Raw genomic sequence first — 25763 nt, forward strand, 5'->3', positions numbered from 1 at the left:
ATGATAATAAACAGTACATCAGTAAAACAAGTGCTGTGACTTGGTGCACTCCAAACATACACAGTGAGCTGATGCACATCCTATGAGTGTTGCATATTCCATTAAAGCACATGCATTTTTCACAAATTTTCAGTAATTGAAAACCATGTGCTCAGCCAGTTTTGAAAACATTGCAGATGTTTTCTAATTGCTTGAAATAGCAGTAAACTAATATATGTCATAATGTTGTAGATATTACCGCACATCTTGGCCTAATTAAAATCTTTGTGCAATAATAATAATTCCTAATTCAAATCATTACACAGACAAGGGCAAAAACACAATGTCTTCATTATGAATGTAAGACACTCCTCGATCAAGACAAAATAAAAAAGGCAGAAACAAGTGTTAGTGGGTAGTGGCCTTACAACTGAAGGGTAACTACTTGCCCTTCATGCTTGAGGCTTGTTGGAAGTGTGATTAGTGCGAGCTGAGTTGTAGTTGTTAAGTTGCTGGCCCAGGACGCACATAAGTTAGATGTCAATGCTGAATCCATGCTCCTGCTGCACATGTGCAGCCTACACTTAAACATTTTTATACTGACATTTACAGTGTATGATTGGCACTAACAAAATCATGCTGCTATTACCCTGTGTTCAAAACAGCCAAATTTTACATCTACTGCAAGACTGAACACTCATGTCCCTTCTTAATTTTCCTCCAAATGCAAATGAAAGATCCACAGTGAGTGCCTCACTTCACTGACTTGTGCCTTTCTACAAATGGATGTTAATGGGGTTGTCATTGTATGATTAAGTATCCTTCTCAGTCACTGCATGCGCTGAATCTCCACACACATGTTGACCAAGATGCAGCACTGATGATGTAACAATAAGAGAACTGCATTCACTCCCAGGGTCCACTGCAGTGCCCAAGACGTCCTATCACACCAGCACATCACACACACATACACATACTTGTACGGGACGCTGACTCAGATGGCCCTCCTCGATGGCACAGCGTCTCCACTGGCAGCGCAGCCGCATTACGGCTCGTGCGCGTGGCTTTAAAAGGCGCCGTGGAGCGCGCTGGTGCCACAGTGTGTTGAGGGGTGTGTTTTGAACGCAGTGAGACTCCGCTAAAAGTTGGGATTTCGCGTTGTGTGATCTACAGCATCCTTCCGGCAGCATCATGGCAAACAAAGCACAGCAGCCTCCTCACCTGCACCTGGCCGAGGTCACTGCGTCCCAGTTCCTCGACATCTGGAAGCACTTTGACGCCGACGGTAAGAGTGACTATTCAGCAAGAAAAGTTTGACTGATAGAATTTGAATAGTATAAGATACTCTTTTACACTTTTATTTTACAGTGGCATAAATGGCAAATAAATGGGTAAAAGAAAGAAAGTGTGAGCTAAAACACAGGCTTAGAAATGCAGGCTGTACAGTGGAACAGTACAGTGTAATATTTTTATGTAGACCTACTTTTGACATTTGCTATTATTATTTTTCAATTATGTATTTTACAAATCATATTTTTATATCTTCATCATGTTTTGCATTTTGTGCATTTTTTCCTAGTGTGTGAATGCTTGGTCAAAGAGGTCAAAGAAAAGAATAATCTGTCAATTCTTGTATAACGCCCAAGTCGGACGTTTCTAAACTGAATATTTCATGCGGACCACTCCCGACCCCGTGTGCATTAGCGCGTTTGGAACTTTTATTTCCGCTTTGAGTGACCAGCAGCTCTTTCTCAATGTGATGTTTTTGTGAATGCTGCAGCTTTGCATTAAGTGACACGATTATTCTTCATGTGACATAGTTCTGGCAGTTCATCTGTTATACACAATTAACTGTATTGGCACATCACTATCATATTCACATCAACATTAGGGCAGGAGGAGGGACATTGATTAAAATTGTGTTATTTTATCAGTCAATTAGAGATTTGATTAGTGTTGTTCTGGGTTGAGCAGTCCTATAATCAGTGGATGTCACGCAGTGAGTGGCGTTGACTGACTGCAGCATCTATTGATATTCGTTTGCAATCAAAGGAGCTTTCAACATCTGCAGCCCATCAAGTGGTGCCTCTCTCTCAGCAGGGCACATCTCAGGCCAGTGGAATAGATTTCTGTGCAGAATTAGTCCATTAGTGCATACTTAACTGACTGGAGAACATTAAAATGAACATAAGGGGAGATCAACATCCTCAATTGTCTATAATACCAAATATTGTTTTGGAATAGCACAAGACACTGGGTCTATTTTTTTTTATAAATACGCAATGGATAATGACAGGTCAGTTTTGGCAAGCACCAAGGAATGTATCACAACTACTGACTCTTTTACTAATGATAGCTGTTGGCTCATTTCCTTTTATTCGTAATTAAAACTGCCCTGTGTGGGAATATGCTGTCACCATAAATTAAGTTTGACAAAAACTCTCAAAATGCAAATGTTAATCAATCTTTTTTTTAAGTTACCTGAAAAAGCCTTGAATTTGAATATTTCAAGAAACTTAAAAGTTTAGATGTAATCTTCAGGGATGTAAGGATGTGATTAGGAAGCTTCAATCTTAAAAGGTTACCCTAAAGCTAATTAGCAACCTCATTTAGTATGCAGCACAATCAGTCAAACCGCTTCATCAAATTGTGGAATCAATTCTTCATTTAATTCTGCAGTGTAATCATTATTATGTCAAATTGCAAATTGTAAAGCAGTCAACTTCCCAAAGTGTCTGCAATACATCTATACTCCACCTATTTGCACACAGTGTCTTCTGGGTATTCCTGCAATGAGTGTTATTTGATGTTGAATCTATTCCACAGAGAAATCAAGCAGGAGCGATGAGCAGAGAAGGGCTGTTGTTGTGGACTTTTACAGTAGATGATTCTGTTTTGTTTTACATAAATGCTTTTACATATTGTGTGCAGAGCCACTTTGCAAATCAAATCTAATCATCAAATTTGGCTGGAGAATTTGATTTCTGCTCCTGTGTTCATTACTGGGAGTGCCCTGAGCTTGGGTAGAGACAGAAAAAAGGGCTATATGTTGAAAATGAATAAACATGTTGAGTTGTGGGTAAAATACTCATGAGGTATTGCACCCCCATCTGATGAAACGCTGTATTCCCTGGTTGGCTCAGACCCAAATCTCATCTGGATTGCATCTTTCACAGCTCCCTGCACATTGTGTCCCTCTCATCTCTCTCTCTCTTTTGTGACAGCGCACAGATCGCTTTGTATTTCTCAATCCAAAAAAAATAAAAATGTATATACAACATCGTTTTAAAGGCTAATTATAGCACATTTGTTGTCACTATGCACTGGCTCTGGATGGAAATCAGTGCCCTAAGCTTGTATGCCTTCACTGCAGAATATTTGAATAGGCTGTTTTGAAAGGCAAATTTAAATAGGCTTTAAACACTTTGCAAAACTTACTAGCCAACGTTCGGGCTTTGATTTTTACATTGGGCGAGTCTCCTGGGATGTTAGATGCAGAGTTCTAAAATGCACGGTGACCAAAAGTGTTTTCTGAGCCCCTGGTGCCACTGTTGCCTGCCTTAAGTGCTGTGTTTAAGTGTTTTTTGGTACAGCAATGACTCATAACATTTACTTACATTTCAAAACGATACAGTGCTTAAAGATTTTGATTCATAATGTGCCTGTCATTTTAGTTCCCTTAAGCAAATAAATTCACCACAAATTTTTACCCTGCATTTTAGAGAGAACATGACACCTTTTCCAGTTTTCCCATGCATGTGATTCTGTAAAAAAATGTACAAACTAACTAGATACAGATGGTGAGATGGTGCTTTTCTAACAAGTTTAGGTCTACATAGCCTCCTCCTGGCAGATCTCATCTCCATAGCCTCTATCTCTGTATTACAACAATACAGTATTTTCCATTTATGTCCGTATCACGTTTTAAGTGAGTACAAGCCAAAATCTCTCCAGGCAACTTTACTATGCCCCAAGCCTGCGTGAAGAGGGTTTCATCAGCTCAAGCATTTGGCATAGAAATTAATGCCAAAGTAAATCATTAATGAAGTGGACTCTATGAGTGAGTAGTAAAAAGATGCCAGAGCAAGAGCATAGGCGAGAATCTGCCAAAATTCTTCTTCTGAAAATATACTTTAAATACTACACTTGATAATGTAGTAGCATTTTCACGATGATTTGCATATTCCTTAGCAGTTTTTAGCCAGGCTTGGGGCTGGCACAACTGTACATGTGACCCCTTGTGGCTGCCTTACTCAGTCTGTTTAATGTCACAATGTTCAATTTAATATTTCAGTTACAATTAATATACCATATAACAGCATAATGCCATGAATGCCTTGTTGTAGACCAAGGGTGTGTAGAATAAATATATTTGCGTTCACAGCTGCCTCCAAACAGCCCAGCAGATGCTCCTTACAGCACAGACATAATGGAAAGCTGCATCCACTGGTGCATCCATTGAACTATATGACAACACCCGCACATAATATATTCATAAATCTATTTTTATTGTCATTTTATGCCATTTGCCTTGTAGTTAATCACATCTCACTCTGTTTAATTACCAAGCAGGCCATTTCTCTGCAGAGTGCTAAATGTCAATAAGACCCACAGGAGAGAGCGGGGCTTGATGCACTGTCCCGCACACAGTACCACTTCCACATACAAATATTCCATAGATAGACCAAAGCAGCCGATAGAGAGAGGGGGGAAGGAGGAGACGGACAAAGATGACAAGAAAAGACAGCATGCGAGTTGAGGAAGTGGGATGGCATGATAATCTTTGTTAGAGTTTAATGAGCCAGTTCTGCCTTCCAGGGTTTTATTGAAGCAGTAGTCACATCGTTTGGAGCCATCTGTCCGGCCCGATGAGTTGTGCGGGCTGATGGGATATTGGCACAGCTTCACAAAGTACCTGTGTAAAGCGGCCATTCTCATTTGTCCCCTGAATAAGCAGTGTCAGGGCAGTGGATCACCACTAGGAACATGAAGGCGCCACAGGAACTTTAGTGCAAGGGCAAACCAAGCTGTGGATAAGTATTAGAGGTGTCAAGAGAATTAGAATTGATTTAGTACATGCCCACTACACAAAGACAGCGGAATACGTTACACAAATCGAGTTCTGTAAAGTACTGTATATGCTAAAGAACTAAGAAATGTGTTGAGTGAGCTTATGCAATTGTAAAAGTGCACTGTGGTCTTGTTAGAACATTAATTTGAAGTTAATGAACAAGCTGAGTGGCATGAAAAGAGACTCCAACACCAGGAGATGAAATAAAAGCATAGATTTGTGTTACTGTGTTTATGAGTGACCATTTGAATGAAGATTTTCAATTATTCCACATCATAATAACTCTCCAACAACTGGATATAGCTTAAGTCGTGTTACATGCAGGCCAGAGCGTGCCACCCAGACACACGTGCCTGCCACATGTTATACACAACCTTATTGAACACTTACTGAAATTTCTTATTTTGCAAAATCAAATGGCTTTTTTATTTTCTTTTTCAAAATACCTTCACCTCAATACCTTTTTCATCACCTTCTTAGCTAAATAATAATGATAATAATAATAATAATAATAATAATAATAATAATAATAATAATAATAATAATAATAATAATAATAATAATAATAATAATAATAATACAAAAAAGTAACCTCCTTTAGTCGTTTAGAAGTGATCAGTTTCCATTGCACCAGTCAATAGTTGGATCTATTAGAGCAAGGGGAGGAAGACAGTTACTGGTAAAAGGCTCATGTTTGGATCAATACAAATTCAAGCTTTGATGCAAGTGTGACACCATGACCACATGAGTTTATACATGTCAGCAGTATTAAAAAAAGGCTCTATGTGTTACAGGCAATGGCTACATTGAAGGCAAGGAACTGGAGAACTTCTTCAGGGAGCTGGAGATTGCACGAAGAGGGGCAGGAGTGGTAAGTCCTGGAATGCAGAATGTATCTATGTCAAATTAACATGTAGGCCTAAATGAAAATATTTGTGTCCAAAATATTATTACAGGAAAATGAGTGTAACAATATTGTGTGAGTATGATAGCCAAATCATAATGGAGGCTGGATGAAAGCTGGTTTGGCTATATTAGCCTGATTTTGGCATAAGTAAACAGGCTTCTGGATGTATATCTGGACACAGCAAATGAAATCACAGTGTTTGCCATGCCAAGCATTAGTAGATACAAACAGCACATTAACAATTATGTCACATAAAAACTACTTTCAATCAAACTTGTGTATGAGCGAGCAACACGAGATCTCAAACTGGACTTCTTTTTCAGGACCCTACAAACCCCACCTTCAGAGAAAAGATGAAGGAGTTCATGCAGAAGTTCGACAAGAACAAAGATGGACGCATTGAGATGTCAGAGGTCAGTTTCCCTGTTCACATCGGTGCTTATTTTTACTAGTATTTGTACTAGTATTCATGGGTTTAAGATTCAAGTATAAAGGCAACATCTTGAGGATTTTCGCCATTCAAAACATAACATATTTTGTTTTTAATTTTTAATTGCTATGTCCTACAACTGTCCTAATTTTTCATCATTAGTAGTATATTGTATTGGCTCATTGCCATATTGAAGTTCAATCTACATAAATTAAAAAGAAAAAAAACTTAATCCTATTATAAAACAAATGATTGTTCTTCAACCATTATAATTACTGCCAGAAAGTAAGAATTTATTGGGGTCTATGTAACTATACAGGGTCAATGATTTCTTTACAAAATCTCTGGCTTTGTACATGTTGATTTTAACTACAAGTAACAGAAAACCCACAGCAGGAGGAGTATGTGAAGCATAAGGTCTATATTTTGCCAGGAGAGAAAAATCAAAGGGCTGACAAATTGTGAGACCGAAGTCAATACTCCAGTCGATTACATAAATGCAGCCTTTATGAAACTCTCCAGAGTCAATTTTGGGCGCAACTTCCCACCATTTTTATTATTCTTTCATCTGAGATATTCAAAGACATTAATCCACTACAAGCTCAAATTGCCTGCAATGGCATTAAACAAACTTTTCTGAGGTTTTTTCACAATATTATTCATGCAGAAGTTCAAGGCACTTAAAACAAAAAGCTCTTCCAGTTTTTATCTTTCCATCGCCTTCATCTTGTGTGTTCTCACCGCTCCCATTTGCCTGTACCTTGTCTCCACAGCTGGCCCAGATTCTGCCCACTGAAGAGAACTTTCTGCTCTGCTTCAGACAGTTTGTCAGCTCCAGTGCCGAGTTCATGGCGGTAAGAATGCAATGATGGGACTAAATAATATTGATAGGCCATAAGCTACCTGACAGATGTTTTATTTGATTAAAGTGATCTTCTGGTATGCATAGTTAGTTAGAATAGCTTAAGCATGCTTATAAAAGGGAAAATAGTGTACTATGTGAATACTTTCACTAATTTGGCAGTCATTTTGATCACTAAAGAGCAAAATCACCACTAATAAAGAGCCTCTAACTGATTCTAAACTTAGCTCCAGGAAACACCAACTAAAAAGTTTCCTCCAAAGTATAAGTGGTATTCCGTGCAAAGCAATATCAGTGCAGTTTGTGGCAGAACTTTGAATTGCCTGTCACATCAAGGACACTGGAGATAAGAGAATCTGAACACGACCAGCGCCTGCTACTACTGCTGAATAGGGCTCAATATAAAGGGCATGCAAAACGTCCCAATAGAATAGAGCAACACTTTCCATTAGGTTTTATGGCAAAAATAAAATAAAAATACTACGAGCCTACGTACATTTTATCCAAAAACATTCTGTATACAACATTCTGTCATTCAAAACATCATGACAAGATTATAATAATATACTTGCACTGTAATCACTTAAGCCGACAACTACACACTGTCAAAGGCATCACACTGGATTATAATGGCATACCTGCACTGTAATCGCTTAAGCCAACGACTACACACTGTGAAAGGCATGACATTGTAGCTGATTCAAGATTGACAGCGTGACAAGGTGCTGCAAAAGCCAAAAAAAAAACAACAACTGCGTGTCAAGTCTTCAGAACCTTTACAATAACAGAGTATGAGATTAATCCAGTACAAGTTTATGCGCAGGCTACAGACGTCTGGTTCAAATAGAAAAGAATGTCACTGCACATTCCAATATGCAGTAACAAAATAAGTCAATTTATCATGGGGCTTTCAGGCAACTCATACAAACTAGCAAAGGCGTGACAACAATATCATACACCCGCTAGTCTCTCACAACAGCTTATTCAGATGAAAATGTTGAATGAGGTTGTAACTAACTTTAGCACGCTGTCCTTTAATAATGAATGGCAGAATAGGCGTAAGAAAAAGCCCAGAGCAGAGAGACTGTTACAAGCGATGAAAGCTACAAGCTGGGAGGGAGTCATTTATTCCACTAAATACCTCGCGAAGATAAGGAAAATGGCAGATTTCATGTTAGATGTGCTCCAACAGTCTAACGGTGACAATTAGAAACCAATTATGCCCCTGGGCTGTCACTGTCACTGTAGTGTAAGGATGAAGGAGAGAGAGATACTGGGGAAGAGGAGAGATGAGTAAAATAAAGGAGGGTTCGGAGTAAGCAGAAACACAGCAGCGGTTAGATTAAAATGTGACGGGCTGTTAAAAGACACAGAGAGTCTGATAACATAGATTAATCTGCGGTTGTTTCAAGGATTGGTTGGGTTAGCGGCTTGTTGGGGAGGAAAGGTTTTTGAAAGGGTTAGAATGAGGAAGCTTCTATTTCCAGAGTCATATATAATGAATAACAACCTAGCTACTCTCTACAGAAGGATTGGTGGAGGGGGTTGGGGTAGTGGGGGCATCCATCTTTGATAAGGAGCCCTTCTTTGGACAGAGACAGCTGCGAGATTAAAACATTCATTAAAATGACTTTCACTGGTGTGCGCAGATCAGTGTGTAGTGGTGGACCTGGTCATTGTGTCAAGCAAGACAACTGTTTCAATGGAAAAAATCAATTTATGCACTGTGTCAAGAGAAGGGGGGAAATTCACTGGCTTTAACCTTTTCTTTACTTTTTTTTTCCTTTTGCAGGCATGGAGGCGGTATGACACAGATCGCAGTGGTTACATTGAGGCGAATGAGTTGAAGGTAAGAATATAGTATTTAAAAATAATACTTAGGTTTAAATAATTTGTGCAAAGTGTAAGAAATAATAGTTAAAATGTCAGTTTTGTTCGCTGTTAACTTAACACTCACTTTATTTGTTCTTTCTTTCCATCACATTACATCACAACAACAGCATGACAACCTGTGAATGTAACTCATTTTTATCACATTGCTTTATGAAGGCTGTTTCATTTTGTAATAGTTTGTGTTATACAATTCTCCCCATTGTAATCATCATACTCTGGTGTGTAATTGGTTGTTATGTTTTGTTCATATCGCCTTTCATTATTTCATTATATTACATCATGTTAATCATCTTCTACTTGTTAAATGGTTCTGTATCAATAAAAAGAAAAAAAGAACGTGTTATGTTCGGGTACTGAATGCTTATCCTGCAGATCCCCCCGTCAGAAAACCACTTCAAAAGAAACTGACCAAATACTTCTAAACTTGTACGTCCCTAAGAAAAACATACTGATAAGTAATGCTTAATCTCATCTGAGGTAGGATTTAATTCCAACTCAAGTGCTCAGTGTAATGAATGGGCACTGTACTGTACACTTATGCAGTCTCTAGCAGGAAGAGAGACAAGATCTCTCAAAATATGTCACCAAACTCAGTAAGTATAAACATCTAATTTAATTTGAATGCTTTTAAAATGCTGTCAGCTGCATAGTAATAAACATGGTTCTAGCCTTTTAACTAGTGCGCTCTTGTGTCAGACTCCCCAGTGATGGAGTGTTTTTTACAGTGGTGGCCTCAGGTCCCCAAAGCATTGCAAAGTCCACAAATGTCGTCCACTTCTCTGATTTTAGGAGGATTGTGACCACACAGCCACGTTAAAGGGGGCAGTCATTACGCCTCATGCTCTCATTAAGCTGTTCAGGTTGTTTTGGGGCCGTATCAGTTTCCGCTCGGTGTAGCTGTGGCAAAGCTCTGAAAAGTTGCACCTGAGGAGACGGGCAGCAGCCGCACCATGACTGGCTCAGAGATGTCATTAGGATATGGGCCTCCAGGGAGATGTACAATCAAGGGGATAGGTTGGATTTCAGAGTTGGCAAAGGGATCCATTCAAATTTCTAACCCTGCAATGTAATAATACAGTATATACCAGATAATCCAATGACAATATCAATCAACAGAAATGCACCTGATCTGGTTGTGCTAAAGAATCCTACAAATCTCTCTTTGTTCATTTGGTGCTCGTTTGTGTGTGCATTTGCAGGTGTGGTGGTCGGCTGTTGCACAGCAACTGTTTCGACTAAGCAACCATCTACGCACACATTGATTCCACAGGACCAATTAATCTTCATCAGTTCCATTTTACTGTATTTATCAAATAAGTCAAATCCATGTTACACATTAACTTGATATATTACCATGTAGTAATTCTGCATCAATACTTCTAACAACATTAAACATTTAGATAATTTTACCTTTTCTTTTGACTTTTAGTGGATCATTAGAGCAAACATCTGTCACTGCTATTAGTTGTTTTCATATCAATGTGGCTTTTAAACTAGATGCCCATCTTGACACAACTATTTTACCAGGCATGTATAACTAGTGACTTTGTATTACTAGATGTATCTCACTGACATTTGTGTTAAGTGGTAGTGGAAAAGTGGTAGTTATGCTGTGGTTTCATAATATTATTAAGTGAAGAACTTGACTGGTAAAGAACCACAGTCTGTTGTTTGCATATCCAGTTTGTTTGTTTTCTTATAATGAGCATGAATATATAAAGCTCTAAATGTTACGTAATGTTATGCTTCAATTGAAATCTGCCAGAAAATTAGGAGATTAAGTCCAGCAGAATGGCTTGTGAAATGACAAAATGTGCTTTTGGCAATAAGGAAGAACAAAGACTGCAAAAGGCTTATGTCCTGATTTGTCCCTCACACAAGTGCTGTCTGTCCTCAGGGGTTCCTGTCGGACCTGCTACAGAAGGCCAACAGACACTACGATGACCAGAAGCTTCAGGAGTACACACAGACTATTGTAAGCAGAGAGCATAGTATAAAGAGTTTTCCACAATGTTGGTGTCTCGGTCAGCTCAGTGACCCCTCATGTTCTTTACTGTTCACTGCTCAGATGTGGTCACAGCTGCGGCTAACTCAGCCTCAGAAAGAACTGGCCTGAGCCAAAATGAGTTCTTCTTTAAGATTCACTTGCTTTCCACTGCAAGGGTTTTATGTGCTACAATGCAGATGTGCAACCTACTTTTTCTTTTAGACAAGTTAAGTCAAGGGTTACAGCTGATACAAGTTGTGAATGTGAGGAAAGTGAACATTATGATCGGGGTAATAGTTGTAGTACCTTTAATTGAATACAGACACAGTATGATCACTATGCTGCATTTTTTTCATTTTATTAAATTTGTCTCTTATTATCTTACTAAAGCTCCTCACTTTATAATGTAAAACTGCTCAAAAATTTACACATTCTGTTCCTCTCTTCCTGCTCGACCAATCATAGCTGAAGATGTTTGATCTGAATGGAGATGGGAAGCTGGGCCTGTCAGAGATGGCAAGGTAAAACTGCTCTCTTTCTAAATGCCTCAATGAATTTTGAGCTCCATTTTATGTCCCCTGATGCAACATGGCTCTGCTTCTCTCTCAGGTTGCTCCCAGTTCAGGAGAATTTCCTGCTCAAATTCCAGGTAAAACTACAGCTGCTGAGTCCAACTGCAACTGTTTTAATTAGTGTCTCATGTGGTCATTCATTTCTACTTTTATTTTACAGGGGGTGAAGTTGACTGCTGAGCAATTCAATGCCATTTTCAATTATTATGACAAGGTAGGTCTTCCATGTTACGCATACAAATGAAATTGTAAAAAAATACCAGGTGCAGTACAATTTACAGGATTTGGAGGATTACTCCCAAATCTCTCTCTACGTAATCAAAACAATAACATAATCCGAGGGCAACAGCGCTTACAATTCTAATATACATCACCTTCTCATTTATGGAAGCTTAGTTTAGTATTGTCCTTATTTGGAGTTAAGAGTCAAAAAATGATTAATCCTTGCAATAGAAGTGATAGCATTGCAGAGGGAAAACTGTGGCACTCTGGAGGTAGCCTATGGTTGTTTCCGTGACTCTATGTAATTAATATACAAATTCCCTGTTTTGTATAGGAGCTCTAGGGAAATGACAGGAGCTCGCACACCTGTCCCTTTGTAAACAGCCCTAAGTAGTTAGCAGCCATTCATTAAATAGCATTTTTATTATTTTACATTTGCATGGTTTAGCACGACTAAAGAGAACCATATGGACAGAAAGCAACATGACTTTTACTCTTTTATTTATTATTCATTTTTAATATGTTATTTATTTGTTATGTATGCTATATGTAAAACACAAAGATATACACAATGTGTGGCAAATGTTCCATTCCTTGTAGCTTACAGACCTGGAGGCTGCAGTTAACCATGTAACCATGTTTGTTAACAAAACTACAATAAAGAAAGAGGCCTTTACATTTCTGGATTTCAAGCTTTTTAAAATATCTAATTTATTTGCTGATATGTTAAGGAAATACGCTTCCAGGCTTTGGGTGTCTGGCCCAAATGCATGGTATGATATTCAAAGTAAGGTTTTTTGTTTCAACATTTGATACTATCCATGTTCAATAGTGAAAATGATATATTTGTGGTTTGTGAAGTGCTGCATTCATTTTGTATTCACAGCTTACACAACATGGAGTGGGGCGTGTATATGCCTGTATTGATGATTTTTTTCACTTTGTTCAAGGCTAAAAAGTACAAAGCTCATAGAACCAGAGGGCAAACTGTGTTCAGCCTTGAAAATGTTTGACTAGAACATGGTGCGGGAATTCAGGCAGATTGGCTCATAATGCCCCTGTCTCAAGCCTGAAAAAAACTGCAAAGACTTGTTTCATCCTAAAAGAGAAAACAAATGGACCCTCACTTTATTTCAGAGATCTGGGACAATTGGGAGGAGCTTTGTTCAAAATAAAACTGGCAATCGTCTCAACACAGCGGTTATCTGGAGACTGGGCCTAGATGGAAGACATTTTTGTGCCAACTGCTGATGGAGCATCTCCAATGAGCTGGACTTATTTTATGGCACAGACCCTAACCACTATCTGGAGACCATTGATCTTTTAATTAGCAAAGTAGCCCCACATGGAACCTTTCACTTTGTGAATGGGGAAGTTTATCATCTACTATGAATGGCCACTAGAGACGTGCCAACACTTAGTGAATAAAGCTTAGTTTGACAATTCACTTAAAAAAAAAAAAAAAGAAAAAGTAATTTGCATCTTTCGTTACAGGATGGGAATGGTTACATCGATGAGCAGGAGTTGGAGGCTCTGCTACGAGACCTATACCAGACAAACAACAAGGTGAGTTAAGGTGAAGAGCTATTTGAATGCAGTGTGTGTTGTTAAGTATTGATTGTAAAAAAGAAGGGCTTCTCTTGACTTAAGAGTACTTGACACATAATAATGGTGTTTTCTGGAAGCCTGTTCTACTAGTTTATTGGTAAATGTACCTGTTGTGAGATTGCAGAATTTATTACATTTTTATTTACTCATTATGGCTTAATAGTGTATGCAAAATCACTGACCTGTCCTGATATGCACAGGAGGTGGATGCCAAGAACTTGACCGGCTACAAGCAGAGCATCATGGCCCTGTCTGATGGGGGCAAACTGTACCGCAGTGAGCTGGAGATCGTCCTGTGCAGGGAGCCCATGGTGTGACTCTTCTCTTTCTTCTTGCAAATCCTCATTTGTTTCTCTGCCTGCCCAGCCCTGCCCTGCCCTCCTAAAACCACCTCCAGCAGCCTGGAAACATAAACCAGGTGCATGTGCCAAGCACACTCTGCTCCTCTAACCTAATGTCCCTGACATAATATGAAGGAATGAAAAGTGCACTATGAGCACACTGCAGCTCATCCCCACTTCACTTTCAATTATCGAACCATGAGCGGTTAAATACTCCTACTTCCTGTTGACCTCTGGGCCGTCAGTGGTTTGCCCGGTTCGCAATTTCAACCACAAGCCCCTCATTCCACAGAATCGACCTTTGATCCCTGACCCCTTAACCTGGCTTCATTCAGTCCCCTTGCTCTTGCATTAGCTACCATAAAATATAGTCAAGAGAAAATGCAAAACTGTGTTTGAATTAATCTTATTTATTATAACTGAGTTTTACACCTATATCCTTTACATGTTTGTTTTTGGCTGATTCTGTCGGTTGAAATCATAATAAAGTCTTATGATAAAATCTCTTTACTGAGCACTTTTAATTTTAACCTAACTATGATAGCATTGCCAGATTTATTTGAAATATATTTTCCCCAGACTGAGGGCTCTAGTTGTTCCTGAAGATGAGATTTTCCATCCCTTTAATTTATTTTGGCTACCTTCATGTTACCATCCACATACATGAACCCATAACATATCTAACTTCTGAATGTTTTAGTAACGAGTGTTGACATATTTCTTCCTAATATTTCACCTTTAAACTTGAGGTGACTGCATTTTCAAGAGTATGGGTGATTTTATAACACCTAGGGAAAGATGAATGAAAAGAGGCCATTTAAGGGGAGCTCTGAGGCCTTGTTTATTCCTGACACACTGATTGCATATTGTGCAGTACTCTGTGGCAGATGAGAGTAATCGTGGCTGCTTTGCCTTGGCACAGGCTTCGACAGCTTCATTTGCAGCTCGATGTCTTTTTCCCAGTTGCATAATGGAAATGACAGCAGAAACAAGTGGAGTGATATTGCTGATGCAGCATTGTGAGGCATAGCCTGTGTGTGTGAAATGAGCCACTGCTCTCTTATTCACAGTGTGTGGATACAGCTGAACATCACAAAGCTACTTCAAAATGTAAAGCATTTGAATTTAATCATGTTTCCCATAATATGATAATTCAGTCATGTCGCTTACAGTAGGGAAATACCATGTCACATGGCTAGAAGTAATCAGTATCATATAACATCTGTATATTCTGTATATTAAATAAACCATGGTTTAGTGGAAGAAACAAACAGGCAGAACATATCTTAAAGGGGTTAGTTTCATACTGAAGCATATTTGTTCCCCTTAACTATATACTGTCAAAGTATACAATATAAACATGACCCTAACGTGTGGTGGGAAATACTGAAAGAAATGAACATCGGTGTATTATTTTTCTTTATTATCACCAATGTGATGTTAGTCAGTATTGCTGCCCACCTACCCTTGGTTTACCAGGGGGTACTTGAAATGAATAGTATTTGAATAAAATGTTACATCCTTTTCTGTGTTTTGGACTTCAGTATCATTAAAACACAAAAGTATAATTGTAATAATTTACAGTATACTGCTAGAGTAGACAGAGTTATATGCTTCCTAGTGAGTGTGAGACAAATTTGGGCGTACTCAAGACAAAAAGGGTCTTCCCAACATTTTTTGTATTACACTATGAATTTGCTTTGTTTTTATTTTTAATCTGCAATTTTTGCAGTCTTTTAAATGGCCCTGCAGCAGTATGTTAGTGTTTTCCCTAAAGATAAGAAGGAACTCCCAAAATACTGTTATGAGTTTGGATCCGGGACATCGGCTGTTTCTGCTGAGACAGTTGGACAGGACATGATACATCTGGTAGAACCCTTGTAATTGAGTTGACATGCTTTTAAAGGGATCTGAATAATACAACAAGTGCACACACACACAGACCAGACACACACACAGACACACACACGCGCGCACACTCACACACACACTCTCTCTCTCACTGTGGGGCTGGTGCAAACTCACATCAATTAATCAAAAGCAACACAATCTTCCAATGACATGTGCAGGTGCACTGGGAAAACAAGGGAATCCCTGAATGGAGGAAGGAAGAAGTTCTGTGACTTTTGGTAAGATCACACTCATGAACAGCATTTCTATTACGCAAACTTCTATAGCTAGATCTCAAAGCTAGAATATAACTATTTCATTTGCTGTATATGGTTCATTTGTGAGACCTGCAGACAAAAAACTGGCAATATTTTTCATTGTCAGTACAAGTTTGTACACACATATCCTGTTTTATGAGAGAAAACTGGATGAAAACATGTAATCAAAGATTTGCTGAGGTCATTGGTTACATGCCTGGACAAATGCTGGTGGGAATAATGGTCATGCTTGATCAGTATGTTTCTCAGAACTATGGGAATGGGATGTTTGCATTCAGACATTTCTCTTGTTAGTTATTTCATATCTGAGGTAAACAATTAATAACAAAAATCAATTATAACTTTTGATTAATTTACTACAGTTGCAAATGTGTAAACTGCAGAAGCTCCTCACTGAATGTGGGGTGTGTGTGGCAAACAATTGCCACACACACCCAGAAAAGTTACATTATGCATCTTTAATAATGTAAGTTAGAAATCAAATAATCATTAGTAGAGATGTAACTTCAGTTTAAATTGTTTCTTAACTGTGTCTGTCCATATAAAAAGGCAATCTGTGTAATAGTCTGAGTGGACATGACTCTTTTCATGTCATGTGTATCAAAACAGAAGAGCGTCTAGAATAACATGAGGATGCTAATGTGCTCATAATATCGCTGCTGATGTAGCAAACTGCACACAGCAAACAAACAGACATCATTTATTCATTGATGAAAAGAACCCTGTTCATTTATTGATGCATTTTATGAATATAGCTGACATAAATTAAATAAATGATGATGAATAGGAGAAGTGGATGCCTCAGCTCTCATTCTGGTGTATGCTTTTCTAACAATGACCACTAAACAAGAAGAGAGACGATGTTATCCCTCATTTGTCCAGGAGTGGTCCAATGCAGAGAAGGTTTCAGCATAGTCATCTGGACACTGTTTTTGCAATCAAGACATTTCGACTGCCATCCAGAAGCCATTTTCAACTGATAGCACTGGTTTAAGACTGAGGGATTTATACTAGACTGAGAAGACCTGCCTCCTAAAGGAGGACTTTTAGAGTGTTTTGCTTAAGGACACGATACAACTTTGTCCAAGTGGAAATACTCTTCTCTGACCAATAGGTTGGGGACCACTACTTTCACTAATGAGCCACTGCCGCCCCTTGTGCCAAAGATCATTAGAAGTCATGAACATCATCAATGTCACGTCATAATCAAGCCATTGTCTATCATACTTCTGACTTCAAGTTAAGTCACAAGTCATTTTACATGTGTTTCCTGCAATCATTTTATTCATGTGTCTGTTCTGCACAAGCATTTAGGAATACCCTTAGGAAAATGGCATAGAATTTCACTCTGTATCAAAGCAACTCCCAACACCATCTAGAGGTGCAAATTGATATGACAACTGACATCTTTATCACAGGTTAACTAACCATGACAGATTGGCTAATTATACATCAGTCTAGGTGCACAAATTAGCAAGAAACTTAAGTGGAGCTGGTGCATAATATTGCATATAATATAGAGTTTAAGATGAGGATTGTGCAATGTCAACAATCTTGCTTTACATTGCAGTAAATAGCTGCATTTCATGTGTACGCAAGGCAAGACTGTTAGTGATTCTATAATTTCTCAGTGAGTCCCTATGGCCCACTAATGTTTATTCCACACCACAAAGTAGAAATAGCCCAGGAAGGACATTTGAAAGGGGATCCTTTGGGGAACATGGGAAAGGAAGAAGTTCATATGATGATCAATATTTCCATTTCAAGTTGCAGATAAAGCTCCTCAGTTTGAGTAAATAATTGTTTTGGATTTCAGTAGCTGCATTAACACAGTTAGCACAATTATAATGATTAAGAGAATTAAAAAAAAAAAAAAATTCTAGCTGCATAATACTTCTGAAAAAATATGACATCATATGCATTTGTTATTTATTGACTGGTTTGTTTTGGGTTAATGCTGTTTTACTTTATAACACACAAATGTACTTCACATACTACCAAAAACACTACCACATAATGATTATAAATTATGTTAGTATTAATCACAATTTGTTACAAACTAAACCACATTCTTGCCCTCACTCTTCTGTTGCAAATATTATTTGTATAGACATTTGTACTGCTGTAGTGGTCAAATTGGAGTTCTTTCTCTCTCTCTGCTCAGACACAAATTGTGATACAAGCCACTTTTTTGGGTCCAATGGATCTAATACTGAGGCTTGCCAGTCTGTATTATACTGTCCCTAACCCATAATTTACCCAGCGTGGTGTGTGCCAAGGTAAGTCTCCCAGAGAATCACAGAAACCAGAAATGAACTAACCTGGAGCTGAAGATGGATATCTGCTTCTCTCCAGCTCCAAAAGCTTTAAGAGAATCTGGACTATGGCATTTGCCAGAGGAACCATCTGCCAGAGGAACCATCTGTGTGCAATGCACATTAGCTCCATCAGCAGCTTCCTCTCTCTGCACCTTCTTTTAAGCTTCAGTATTTGGGAATACACTGAAAGAAAAAGCAAATGCACATCTTCTTGTAAAATTCACTGTCATTAAATAAAACATATATTTATGGCAACCATTTAATTTCTTATTATTTCTTATGTCTTTGTACCTTTTGCAATGTATTAAACATAGTTACTACTTGCCCACTTAACCTTAAACCCAAACCTAACCTATGTTGTTCTTCACAGGGGCTCACTGTGCATTTAGGCCAAAGCCAAAGCCTTACAAATGATCATAGGGGGCTGTATAATTACTGCAAATGAACAACGGACACTTTTGCAATAGTCAAACCAACTCACCTAAACCGAAATTATGAAACTTTTCTAGTGGAGTGTTGGCAAATTGTTACGCTTTATTGTTCCAAAAATACATTGAATCCCTCAGCTCTCCATAGATATGACCTACAGCGCCTTGAGGTGTCACCTTCTGGTCTATTAGGTTATTTTAATAGATCCACGTCTTTAATGGCAATTTTGGAAAAGTTCAGGCAACGTGATAAAATTATCATGGAGGTAAAAACATGTAATGGGTCTTTCACCAGAAAAGCTACACAGTGCACCTTTAATGTTTGGATAAGGATTAGTGTACACGTGTGACCTACATAGCCTACTCCTAGCCTCACGTGAGAAGCAGATGTGTGTTTTACACACTGCAGGCCTACAGTGATGTTCATTTATTGATATTTTAAGATGATTCAAATTTCAACAATAAAGTGAACCACAGTCTAACGCAGCTAAAGCAGCTTGCAGGATGATCATTCCTGTCAGCAGTGCAGACAGAGCGCCCCACTGCGGCAGTAAGAGAGTTTCACGTTGGACGTTGGACTTTTTCCTCCGCAGAAACAGCGGGAGCTTCCCCTGACTGTGCCCCGCAGGCTCGAGCCCAGGACGGAGAGATGTGATCGTTCGGGACAGTCAATAAATTACTTGTAGTTAGTTGTAGTTAATGGCGTTTGTACGACGGAGTATAAGGGTCACTTAAATAAATAATAATAATAATAAAAAAATAATCCCTTGAAATGATGAAACACAATTATGAAAAAAAAACAAAAAAACAAACAAAAACACTTCAAACAAATAAAAAATATATATATATATTGTGCACATTTTACAATATATATATATATATATATATATATATATATATATATATATATATATATAGTTCTATTTTCATGTATTTTGGTCAATTAATGAATGCATTTTTTAAGCATCTTACAGGTTAGGTGACCAAACCAAACGTTATTATAGTAGTCTTATTCCCCAGGTGTCACTCATCTCTTTTGGTTTTCAGAATGAACCCTATCTTTTCAAAAAATTTTCCCGTTGAAAATCGATGATTTTTTGCAATAGCTTTTACGTCAGATGATCTAGGAACCCCAAACCATGTTATTATAGTATTCCTAGTCTTCAGGTATCACACACACATTCTGATCTCCTCCAGAACTAGTACTACTATAATAAGTAGTAATATTAAGTCACTTAGAAGCTATTGGAAAAAAAAAAAAAAAGTCACTAGTACTATAATTATACTATAATTACTTGGTTTAGGGTCATTCATCATATATATTTTTTTTTTTCCAGAATTGTGTTGAATAATTACAAGGGATTCATTAAAAGAGTAATATATATATATATATATATATATATATATATATATATATATATATATATATATATATATATATATATATATATATATATATATATATAGATAGAGAGAGAGAGAGAGAGAGAGAGAGAGAGAGAGAGAGAGAGAGAGAGAGAGAGAGAGAGAGAGAGAGAGAGAGAGAGAGAGAGAGAGAGAGAGAGAGAGAGCATGGTAGCATGGGGTCACTAGAGAGCGCCACCTGATAAAATAAGTTGTGCTCACTGACTTTAGCCTGATTTGTAGAGCAGTAGCTATTAACATGTCCTCTCCACTGACAGAAGGATGAAGACTCTTCACTGATTAATGCATTTAGAAACCAAACAATGCAAAGTCTAACTCCCACAGCTCTATGTTCCCATAGTTCTATGTTAAGAACTGTATTATTTCACAGTGGAGAATTTTACACTAATGGATAAGATGGATAAGCAAATTATTTATCTTTGACACAATTTGAAAATGTATTAAGAATGTACTATCATTCATTAAAAATAGATTTAAAAAGTCATTGTGTATTTTAACTGCAGTGCATACTGGATGTCATCTATATAATATTATATGGAAAGTCTCTCAGACACAGACAATTACAAAGTGTTAAATTGAATATCAAGAGGCAGATCTTCCTCTACTAAAGAAAACTACAATGGGACTAACAACACACTTAAAAACTTTGATAGTGCTTTATTTTTGTATATTTGTAAGCACTGATGACCAGCACTGTTACAATTACAATAGTTGGTTGTTGTAAAAGAGTTCAGACATTCTGCTCGTCAGTTTTTCATCTTACCGTTAACAACACCACAGCCACACATGGCTGGAATACAACAGTGGTGATAGCCAAAGCCAAACTTAAATCTGTCAAATGGACAAAACGTTGTAGGAGTGAATATGTTTCGCTGCTCATCCAAGCTGCTTCTTCAGTTCTTGTCAGATTGATGGTGGACACTGTTTTACGACAGTGGTGGAACGTAATGAAGTAAAAGTAGTAAAGTATTTTACTTAAGTACTCTGTGATAAAGAGTGACACATGTATCTCTGTGATAAAGAGTGACACATGTATCTCTGTGATAAAGAGTGACACATGTATCTCTGTGATAAAGAGTGACACATGTATCTCTGTGATAAAGAATGACACAAGTATCTCTGTGATAAAGAGTGACACATGTATCTCTGTGATAAAGAGTGACACATGTATCTTTGTGATAAAGAGTGACACATGTATCTTTGTGATAAAGAATGACACATGTATCTCTGTGATAAAGAGTGACACATGTATCTCTGTGATAAAGAGTGACACATGTATCTCTGTGATAAAGAGTGACACATGTATCTCTGTGATAAAGAATGACACATGTACCTCTGTGATAAAGAGTGACACATGTATCTCTGTGATAAAGAGTGACACATGTATCTCTGTGATAAAGAGTGACACATGTATCTCTGTGATAAAGAGTGACACATGTACCTCTGTGATAAAGAGTGACACATGTATCTTTGTGATAAAGAGTGACACAAGTATCTCTGTGATAAAGAATGACACATGTATCTCTGTGATAAAGAGTGACACATGTATCTCTGTGATAAAGAGTGACACATGTATCTCTGTGATAAAGAGTGACACATGTATCTCTGTGATAAAGAGTGACACATGTATCTCTGTGATAAAGAGTGACACATGTATCTCTGTGATAAAGAATGACACATGTACCTCTGTGATAAAGAATGACACATGTATCTTTGTGATAAAGAGTGACACAAGTATCTCTGTGATAAAGAGTGACACATGTATCTCTGTGATAACAAATGACACATGTACCTCTGTGATAAAGAGTGACACATGTATCTCTGTGATAAAGAGTGACACATGTATCTTTGTGATAAAGAGTGACACATGTATCTTTGTGATAAAGAGTGACACATGTATCTCTGTGATAAAGAGTGACACATGTATCTCTGTGATAAAGAATGACACATGTGCCTCTGTGATAAAGAGTGACACATGTATCTCTGTGATAAAGAGTGACACATGTATCTCTGTGATAAAGAGTGACACATGTATCTCTGTGATAAAGAGTGACACATGTATCTCTGTGATAAACAATGACACATGTACCTCTGTGATAAAGAGTGACACATGTATCTCTGTGATAAAGAGTGACACATGTATCTCTGTGATAAAGAGTGACACATGTATCTCTGTGATAAAGAGTGACACATGTACCTCTGTGATAAAGAGTGACACATGTACCTCTGTGATAAAGAGTGACACATGAACCTCTGTGATAAAGAGTGACACATGTATCTTTGTGATAAAGAGTGACACATGTATCTTTGTGATAAAGAGTGACACATGTATCTCTGTGATAAAGAGTGACACATGTATTTCTGTGATAAAGAGTGACATGTATCTCTGTGATAAAGAATGACACATGAACCTCTGTGATAAAGAGTGACACATGTATCTCTGTGATAAAGAGTGACACATGTATCTTTGTGATAAAGAGTGACACATGTATCTTTGTGATAAAGAGTGACACATGTATCTTTGTGATAAAGAGTGACACATGTATCTTTGTGATAAAGAGTGACACGTATCTTTGTGACAATAGTATATTATAATGTTTTATAATGTCATAAAAAAGTAAAATTTCAATATCGATTGCTCTTTTGAGTCTTATTCAGATGTAATCTAACCAGTTTGGCTTTAAAGCAGGTCATGGGATCTATGTAATTAGTGTCAGTGATCCTATGCATACAAAGGTGTAGTCACACACAGAAGAACCACATACAGAAGAGCGATGCAAGCTGGAAGAGTTGAAAGCTCTTTGGTTATTTGTGAGAAGAATGTCTGATATTTGGCTTTCTTTAAAGGTAAATACAGGTATATTTTAACTAATGCTATGTTGTGTTTGTAGCTAGATATTAATGAAATTGTGCACTTGTGCAGCATTGCATACTAGTAATGGCTTCTGGGGGATAATGCGCTATGAAGATGGGCGACCTTGCTTACTGGATGGTGACGCTTGCAGCTGAGGGGATGATATTACCAGATCCAGTAAAGTATGCCCTATTACTCATTGCTATGGTCTTTCTTCTTGGGGCCTTTGGCATCTTGGCATGGCAGGCCTCCAGATACTGTGGGCCTATACATACAAGTGAGAATGGTTGGTATTGGCATTACTGGAAAAAACAAACTTTCATTAGTGTGAATACTAATCATGTAAATAAAATTTCATCCACGGGAATAGGTGATCATTCACCATCTGAAGATAAGAGTCGAGAACAGCGGTGCAGTGAGGTAATTTGGTCTTAATTATTCATTCACAGAAAGGTGGAAGAAAACAAAATGTTTTATGTTATTTCTCAAAGTCTGATATACTGAAATACATAAAAACTAAAAACATAAATTATGTTTTCAGTATGGATATAAAGTACTTGGCTTTAAGTTTCTGACCATGCACTGAATACTTTTTAAAATAACTCACATTTTAAAATAAAAATCAACATACCTTCAGAATCATTGAGCTACAGTAGTAAACTCAATTCAGGTCAGGAAAATGTTGTTGTCACTTTGCTGTTCAGTTGTGCAAACAATATATTCAAATTTTGTACAATCAAGAAGCACACACTGAAGTGTCATAAGTAAACAATAGTACTGAGACTATGTTGGATTATTGCTGTAAATGACAGCAATAATCCAACATAGTCTCAGAATTTGTCTAAAGAAACTGCCAGATAGACCAAAGATGATTTAGACAATTTTTGTTAATGGCATGAATGTGTGCATGTGTATTACAGGTTGAGGATGCAAACACAGTTTGCAACAGTCTTAGTTTCTCTTGTACAACACTTTCCTCTTCTGGTCTTTCCAGTCAACTAAATGGGGATATGGAGGAAGAGCTTGTCAAGGTATAATAGTCTATTTAAATCTATTGCACTTCTTGCAATAAATGCGTTTATATGTACTGAAAATTTAGAAGAGTAAAAATAGCATTAAAGAAAGTTTTTTTAAGGTCGGGGGATTGCTGCGTTTCTCTGTGCATTATGACCAGCTACAGGCACGTGTGGTAGTGACCATTTTGCAACTTGAGGGTCTTCAGCAACACTGGAATAGCAGCAACTTCCAAGTTTTTGTCAAGCTTCTACTACTGTGGGACAGATCACAAGATGCTGAGATGGGTGTGTGTCGAGACATTAAGGTACCTGCAGAGTTTTCTCTCCAAGTTTATGGTTTCTTACAGTTTGAAGTAAACAGGTGTTTTATGATATTTTCTGTTCAAGGATCAACAGAAAGCATGTGTCATGTGGACAGTTATCCAGGAATGGAGGTCTCGCATTGTCAGAAGCAGCTCCTGCCCTGTTTTTGGTGACCAGTTCAGCAGTGTACTGCAAAAAGATATAAGGCCTCATCACATCACACTCAAGATGGAGGTGATTCTGTATGTAAATAGAGTAGACATAGTTACATTCTTTGATATAATGTTTGCTTTTGCTCCTCTGCATGGCTAGGTGAGAGACTTTGATACATTTTCCAGACACACAGCTCTAGGGGAGGTAAGAGTACCTTTTAAAGAACTGAACATATCGACTCCTCTCGAACTCCAAAAAAAACTACAAATTCCCCAAAAGGTTAGATAACTTAAATCATTAGTTTATTCTTATTACTCATATTTTAGAATAGTAACAGCAATACAAACTCATTCATTGTTGTTGTGACACAGGATCTTGTTGGAGAACTTCTTTTGACTTTAAATTTTTTACCAACATCACAGAGGCTTGAAATAGGACTTTTAAAGGTCAAGGTGGCCACTATTAACACCTCTTCAAGCGCAGGTAAGTATTAAATTGCATAATATTAGTGTGTATAATTGTATGCATGTAGTGTGATATTTTATGAAGTGATGATGAGAAGCCCACATCTATTCCACAGCTCTTTGTGCTAGAATCAGTTTTATGTGCAACCAATACCGGCAGAAGTCACAAAAATCCTCTGTGGTGGCTCACAGCTTTGTGACAGTCTTTAATGAAGTCTTTCACTTCACACTGGCAGAAGTCCCTGTGGTGCAATGTAAAATCTCTGTGTCAATCTTTGAGAAGGAAATAAGAAAAAAAAAGTCACCTAAACGTCTTATTGGACAAGTGATTTTTGGGAAGGAGAAAACATTTGAGGACAAGCATTGGACTCTTATGATGGGTTCTGCCCGCCAGCCTGTGCCTTTATGGCACGCAGTACTAATATAACTTTTGCATCAGGAAAAATACACCTGCTTCTTGGGGGGTCAGAGTTTCAAACATGTAGGTGAGTGTTTTTCTACGTCTCTTTCCTTCTTGTGTCTGACCCATCAAAAATGAATCATTTTAATAATAATAAAACTAATGCAACAGGCTGAATGGGGTGAGAGCTGAAAACAATATTTTTGTTGAGATCATTACATTATTCCATGTTTGTAATAATATGGTGGTAATCATAATTTTATAAGATATATTGCTTGAAAATAAAGGAAAGGTTTTCTAAATTTTAATTTTTGAAAAATTTGAGTGTCAGTAATGCCCGAAATTAAATAATCACTCTAATC

The 25763-nt window shown here is 37.7% G+C and overlaps 2 protein-coding genes across 2 annotated transcripts; both read left to right on the forward strand.

Moving 5' to 3' along the window:
* Positions 1-1075: 1075 nt before the first annotated feature.
* Positions 1076-15395, forward strand: calb2a (calbindin 2a). Its single transcript, XM_033967466.2, has 11 exons — positions 1076-1264; positions 5845-5921; positions 6281-6370; positions 7161-7241; positions 9042-9098; positions 11040-11117; positions 11595-11650; positions 11739-11778; positions 11862-11915; positions 13418-13489; positions 13732-15395. The coding sequence occupies exons 1-11, from the start codon at positions 1171-1173 to the stop codon at positions 13846-13848; spliced, it is 816 nt and encodes a 271-aa protein (XP_033823357.1). The 5' UTR covers positions 1076-1170; the 3' UTR covers positions 13849-15395.
* Positions 15396-23173: 7778 nt separating this feature from the next.
* Positions 23174-25428, forward strand: syt19 (synaptotagmin XIX). The gene is made up of 7 exons (XM_055222225.1): positions 23174-23242; positions 23986-24096; positions 24201-24386; positions 24469-24618; positions 24697-24816; positions 24909-25020; positions 25118-25428. The coding sequence occupies exons 1-7, from the start codon at positions 23174-23176 to the stop codon at positions 25426-25428; spliced, it is 1059 nt and encodes a 352-aa protein (XP_055078200.1).
* The last annotated feature ends 335 nt before the right edge of the window (positions 25429-25763 follow it).

This window comes from Periophthalmus magnuspinnatus, chromosome 6, assembly GCF_009829125.3.
Source record: "Periophthalmus magnuspinnatus isolate fPerMag1 chromosome 6, fPerMag1.2.pri, whole genome shotgun sequence".
NCBI lineage: Eukaryota > Metazoa > Chordata > Actinopteri > Gobiiformes > Gobiidae > Periophthalmus > Periophthalmus magnuspinnatus.